The sequence below is a fragment of the Apus apus genome, unplaced genomic scaffold, assembly GCF_020740795.1.
Source record: "Apus apus isolate bApuApu2 unplaced genomic scaffold, bApuApu2.pri.cur manual_scaffold_41_ctg1, whole genome shotgun sequence".
Classification (NCBI taxonomy): domain Eukaryota; kingdom Metazoa; phylum Chordata; class Aves; order Apodiformes; family Apodidae; genus Apus; species Apus apus.
In genome coordinates this window covers 23598-29930 of record NW_026248852.1, presented here as the reverse complement: position 1 = coordinate 29930, position 6333 = coordinate 23598, and the positions used below count along the sequence as shown (strand labels likewise).

The 6333-nt window shown below is 56.1% G+C and overlaps 1 protein-coding gene across 1 annotated transcript; it reads right to left on the bottom strand.

Annotated features, from left to right (window-relative positions):
* Nucleotides 1–582, bottom strand: LOC127396255 (olfactory receptor 14J1-like; the record flags this gene model as incomplete). The annotated part of the gene is made up of 1 exon (XM_051643876.1): nt 1–582. A coding segment is annotated over one exon (582 nt), but the record flags the coding sequence as incomplete, so codon positions are not given.
* Nucleotides 583–6333: the final 5751 nt, after the last annotated feature.

The window sequence follows — 6333 nt, the reverse complement described above, 5'->3', positions numbered from 1 at the left end:
TCATTTGTGGAAAGAGGCTTGAAAGCTGTTACACTTGAATAATGAAGAAATCACTTTCCTGAGGGCGTCCTTGAGCTCCAGGTTCCTCATGCTGTAGATGAGGGGGTTCACTGCTGGAGGCACCACTGAGTACAGAACTGCCACCACCAGGTCCAGGGATGGGGAGGAGATGGAGGGGGGCTTCAGGTAGGCAAAGATGGCAGTGCTGATGAACACAGAGACCACGGCCAGGTGAGGGAGGCAGGTGGAAAAGGCTTTGTGCCTTCCCTGCTGAGAGGGGATCCTCAGCACAGCCCTGAAGATCTGCACGTAGGACACCACCATGAAGACAAAACAGCCAAAAGCTAAAAAGGCACTGAACACAATAAGCCCAAGTTCCCTGAGGTAGGAGTGTGAGCAGGAGAGCTTGAGGATCTGGGGGATTTCACAGAAGAACTGTCCCAGGGCATTGCCCTGGCAGAGGGGCAGTGAAAATGTACTGGCTGTGTGCAGCAGAGCATTGAGAAACCCAGAGGCCCAGGCAGCTGCTGCCATGTGGACACAAGCTCTGCTGCCCAGGAGGGTCCCGTAGTGCAGGGGTCTGCAGATGGCCACGTAGCGGTCATAGCACATGATGGTGAGAAGGTAAAACTCTGCTGAGAGGAAGAAGACAAAGAACAAGAGCTGTGCAGCACATGCTGAGTAGGAGATGGCCCTGGTGTCCCAGAGGGAATTGGCCATGGCTTTGGGGAGGGTGGTGGAGATGCAGCCCAGGTCGAGGAGGGAGAGGTTGAGCAGGAAGAAGTACATGGGGGTGTGGAGGTGGTGGTCCCAGGCGATGGTGGTGATGATGAGGCCGTTGCCCAGGAGGGCAGCCAGGTAGATGCCCAGGAAGAGCCAGAAGTGCAGGAGCTGCAGCTCCCGCCTGTCTGCGAATGCCAGGAGGAGGAACTGGCTGATGGAGCTGCTGTTGCACATCTCCTTTCTCTGAGTATGCTTATCTGTTGAGAAGGAACAGGCAGTACAGAGTGAGGCCAGACCTCTCCAAGCAAAACATCTTGCACCTCTCATAGCCACCCCACACTCTGAATCTCTTTTCAGGAAACCTTCCTGCAGCTCCCTCACTTCAGCTCCAGGGCTTGCTGGCTGAGGAATCCATTGGGAGCAAAAAATCTCTGATGTGTTCCCCAGGAGTCTTTCTTTTTCTGCAGCAAAGGTGAACTAGGAATGCCACGTGATCTCAAATTAAAGTTACTCCTGATACATCAAAGAGCTTCTCAGCATCACCATCCCCACTTTGCCCAGGTGCAGAACTGAGCTGACAGGATCTTGGTTGGTTTGTTTCCTGTTTTTGTTTTTTTCAAGCTGCACCTGCCACTTTTGGGAGTGGTTTTGGGTGGTTGCACTCCCTGACATTGCTACTGCACCCCAAGTGCAACCCCATGGGTGCTGAGAGGCAAAGGGCCCGTCCCTCGGTGCAGAGAGGTGAGCTGCTCTGCCCAGCAGTCCCGGTCTCAGCTGCTCTGTGTTGGCAGCTTGGAGCTGGGGGACCAGCACACCCAGGGCTTCCCCTGAAGAGAAACTGGACTCTGCTAAAAGAAGAGAATCCAGAGTCTAAGAGAAGAGAACAGAACCGTCACCTTTTCTTATGGCACCTGAGGAGGATCTCATCTCTTCCCACCCAGGTTGGGACACAGAGGGATCACTGCAGCTGCCCACATGTGGCTGTCCAGCAGCACTTCCATGGCCTTGGCACCAACGTGTCTTCTCCATGGGCATCCTTGGTGGCACAGATGTACTCTGGGAGAGCCGTGCCCTTCTGGAGGACACCCTGCAGCCCAGCAGGACACCCAGGGAGCTGGCTGCATGTCCTGAATTGCCTGCAGGAGACTTGGGCACTTTGCTGCCACAAACACACCTGCAGAGCAGGATCCAAATGGTCAGTGTCTGGGCAGGAGCTGAACCTGCCCTCCCTCCTCCTCCAGCCCCCACCCCAGCCAATCCAAGGGGCAGGCAAGGGCAGCACAGGCAGGAGGGGACAGCAGTGACATGGCACAGGGCTCCTGCCCAGGGAGGAGGGACAGGCAAAGACAGATGGAGATCAGGGCTTGGTCCTTTCTGGGCTCTGACTGCTGGGGGCAATGGCTGCTCAAGACCCCCTGGGCTTGAGGGCAGAGGTTCTGCTTGGGCTGGGGAAGGAGACCAGGGAGGAGTCACTGCAGGGAAGGTGTTTGCAGCACAGCAGCTGCAGGAAGGTGCCACATCCCCTCCCCTCCCCATTGTTTCTGGCAGCAGATTCCTCTCCCTGCCTGCCTGTGTCTCTGCTGCTGGAGCTGAGCTGCCAGGAGCCCTGTCCCTGTCCCCAGCTCAGCTCCCTGCCAGTGATCACAGCCCCCATCCCACCGCTGTCTGCTCAGCTCTGCCTGCAAACCCTGGCCAGGGGCATCTCTGTGTCTGCAGGGGCTAAAGACCAGATGACAGAAACCTGCTGTGGCTGGGAAGGGGAAGATGTTGCTGAGCTGATGTGCTTCTTGAGAAGTCCCCTTAGAAATGCCATGAGGTAGGGAGGAAGCTGGGACCAGCCCTGAGCCAGGCAGCACTCTCCTGGCAGCAGAAGGACTCTGCCCTGCTGGAGGTCACTCCTTCCCCCACAGCTTCTCCCCACAGTCCTTGAGGAGCTCCCCGGGCAGGCTGAGAGCTGCCCCTGGCAGGCAGCACAGCCCCTGCCCCAGCACACAGCCCCTCAGCTGCAGGACCCTGCTCTGACAACAGCCCTGGGCACCCCTGCCTGCACACCCCCCTGCACACCCTGCTGCCCTCCTCAGGAGAAGGCAGCCTCCATCCCCTCTCCCTGTGACTGCATCAGGGAAGATCTGCCCTGGGTCAAAACTCCCTCAGCACTGAAGGAGCCTTGAGAGCCTTTCTGAGAGATCTTATTATCCACGGGCTGTTCCTGCCTTAGGAGGCTGCTGCTGAAAAGCCCTCAGCATTAAACTGCACTTAGTAAAACATTGTTCCTTGTCCCTCTGATGGAGCAGCAGGGAAGCCCTGCTCCACAGGACATCCTTATTTTCTGTACTAGAGGACCTGTGAGAAATGTACTTACAGATCCCAGAGGCTGTGAGATGCTCCAGCTTTGGGAGATCCTTGCAGCAACTGCAGCTGCATTGTCCTGCAGCCACAGACAGAAGGTGTCAAAGACTGAAGCTCTCAGCATCCCTCCAGCCCAGGCTGCCTTTATCCTCTCCCTGCCTGGCTCCTCTCCCCTGGTACCTGCAGGCAGTGCCCTCAGCCCTGGGGCTGTGCAGAGGAGCTGCTCCTGGGCAGAGCTGTCTCTCTGCAGAGCTGCCCACTTGCCAGCAGCTCCCTCCACCCCAGGAGCCCAGCCCAGCTCAGCAGCAGAGGACCAGCCCGAGGCAGCACTTGCTCTGCCCCCCCTGGGCTCCCTCCAGCTGTCCCTGGGGCTCTAAGGGCTCACAGCTCCTCCCAGGCAGCAGGGGCTGACACAGGCTGATGGCACCACTCAGTGTCTCTCTCTGAATGCTGCAGAGATGGATTTGTCAAGTGGGGTTTCTCCTAAGGTCAGCTGGTGGTCTGCCAGAGGTGTAAATGTTGCTGTCCCCACAGCCCCATCCCATGGCCAGGAAGGACACCTCAGCAGGGACAGGCAGGGATTGAGCTCAGTCCATCAGGTGTCTCCTCTCTGCTGAGCAGCCCAGGGACTGCAGTGGGGTTCAGCTCTCCCCCATGCACCCCACAGACCCACAGGAGCTGAGATTCCTCTGGCTGCAGCAGCATGGGCAGAACAGAGGTGCCTGCCAGCCAGCCCCTGCCCTGGGCTGCACGGGATGGAGGGTGGCACTCAGCTGCTCTCACACAAGCACCTGGTGGCTTCTGAGGTGCCAGGGCTGGCCCAAGACTTGTGGATGTGCCTGCAGGTTTTGATGGTGCACACATGGGACACCCAGACCTGCCTGAGCATGGCTGTGGGGCTGGAGGGGAGGGTCCCTTGGTCACTTCATATTACACCCAATGTTTAGGGCATCTGAAGGCCTGTTAGACTCACATTCCCATGGCAGCTGCTGGACTTTCTGCTGACCAAAAGGACACGTGTACTCGAGGGAGGGTCAGGTCTGTCTTGAAGCACCATCCAGTGCACTCCCATTACCTCAGGTCACTGCAGAAGTCAGGCCCATGGACACCCCTGCACTGGTGGGGCAGCTTGCACAGCTTTGGGTATTGTGATGGAGAGACACAAGCTCCTCAGGAGACACTCCAAGTGGTTGGGGAAGGTGGGACAATGAGCCTGGGGCAGGGCCTCTGGAAGGGTTGGGCAGCTCGAATGCAGTGTGGGCAGAAGATGGGTTCTGTCAGCACTGGTAGGTTAGGAACAGACAAGACTCCAGCGAATGTGACATGAAGGTGGGAGGTAGATCACTCAGTCATGGTCAGGAAGTGGACACAAGATGCTGAAGGCAAGCTTTGGAAGTCTCCCAGTCAGCAGCCCTGGCACTCACTGGGTGCCAACAGTCTGGTCGATTTCCTGAGAGTCTCAGGTTGAGCTTATTACCCCAGTGGCCAGGTGGGCAACGAGGATGAGCTGGATGTCTTCCACCTCTGCAAACTGGCTCGGCTCACCTTCTCCTTCAGCAGTTCTGAGCCTTACTGTGCAGAAATAGGCAAGGCAGGGAGGGCGGTGGGGTGGCCCTGTATGTGGGAGGGTTTTGATGGCCTAGAGCTGAGTGATGATGATGATGGGGCTGAGTGTTCATGAGTAAGAATCAGGAGGAAGGCCAACAAGGCAGGTACCATAGTGGCAGTGTGCTACAGAGCACCTAACTAGGATGAAGAAGCATGTGAAGTATTCTACAAGCAGCTGGGAGAAGTCTCAAGATCACTAGACCTTGTTCTCATAGAGGACTTCAGTGTCCCAGATCTCTGCTGGAAATAAAGGCACATCAGAGAGGGAAGAGTCTAGAAGGTTCCTGCAGTGTGTGGAGGAGAATTTCATGCCACAGCTGGTGAAGAATCCAACTAGGGAAGGTGCCTGGCTGGACCTGCACCCTGTGGACAGAGAAGGACTTGTGGGTGGTGTGATGGTTGGAGGGCACCTTGGCCACAGTGGTCATGGTGACAGAGGTCTGTACTGCCCCACAATTGTGACCTCTGGGCCCTACATACCATATAAGATGATACTGCCCCACCCCCCCCGTTGTGATGTCATGGCCATACATACCATATCCTAGAACCACAGAATGGTCTTTCTGGTCCCTTCCAACCCAAACCATTCCATAATTCTGTGACTCTGTGATCTTTGGCTTTCATTTCCAAGTACAGGCATTGTTGCTCAGATGTCCTACCCTTGGCACAACTCACCCTCACCCCCCAGTGCCCCTGAAAGAGCCCTGAGCCACGTGTGCAGGGCAGGATCTCCCTCCCCAGGGCCTGGGGCTCAGGGATTCATGGAACAAACCAAGGGTTTTCAAGACACAACAGCCACCTGCACCTGCAGAGGCCTCTGTCTGTCTGTAGAGCTCCCAGGTCCCTTTCAGCAAGGTGCTCCCCAGCCACACTGATCCTGGCCTGTACCAGCCTCCTGGGTTCTTCCCACCCAGGTGCAGGACTTTGTGCTTCTCCTTGTTACCCTTCATCTGTTTTCTCCCCTCACTACAAGAAGGACATTGAGGTGCTGGAACGTGTCCAGAGGAGAGCAACCAAGCTGGTGAAGGCTCTGTAGAACAAGTCCTGTGAGGAGAAGCTTGGGGAGCTGGGGTTACCTAGTTTGGAGGAGGCTGAGGGGAGACCTCATTGCCCTGTCAAAGTACCTGAAAGGATATTTTAGGGAGGTGGGTGTCGGCCTCTTCTCCCAAGTGAGTAACAACAGGACCAGAGGAAATGGCCTGAAGCTGTGGCAGGGGAGGTTTGCATTGGATGTCAGGAAGAGTTTCTATCCTGAAAGAGTGGTCAGGCACTGGAACAGCCTGCCCAGGGAGATGGATGAGTCCCCATCCTTGGAGGGATTCAAGAAACGTGTAGATGTGGCACTTCAGGACATGCTCTAGTGGGCATGTTGGGTGTAGTTGTGTTGTGTTTAGTTGGGTTTTTTATTTGGCTTGGGTTGGGTTTTGTGGGGGTTTGTTGCTTGTTTTTGGTTTTTTCCTCCTTCTGGGTGGACAGTTGGGCTCGGTGATCTTGGAGGTTTTTTCCACCCATGATGATCCTGTGATTCTGTGACTGTGAAGACAATCAAGGAGTGATTGTTTCCAGTGCACTAACTCAAACCAGATGACTTGAGGAATGGCAGAACAGTTGGTGTTGGTAGGGACCTCTGGAGATCCCTTAGTCCCCCTCACT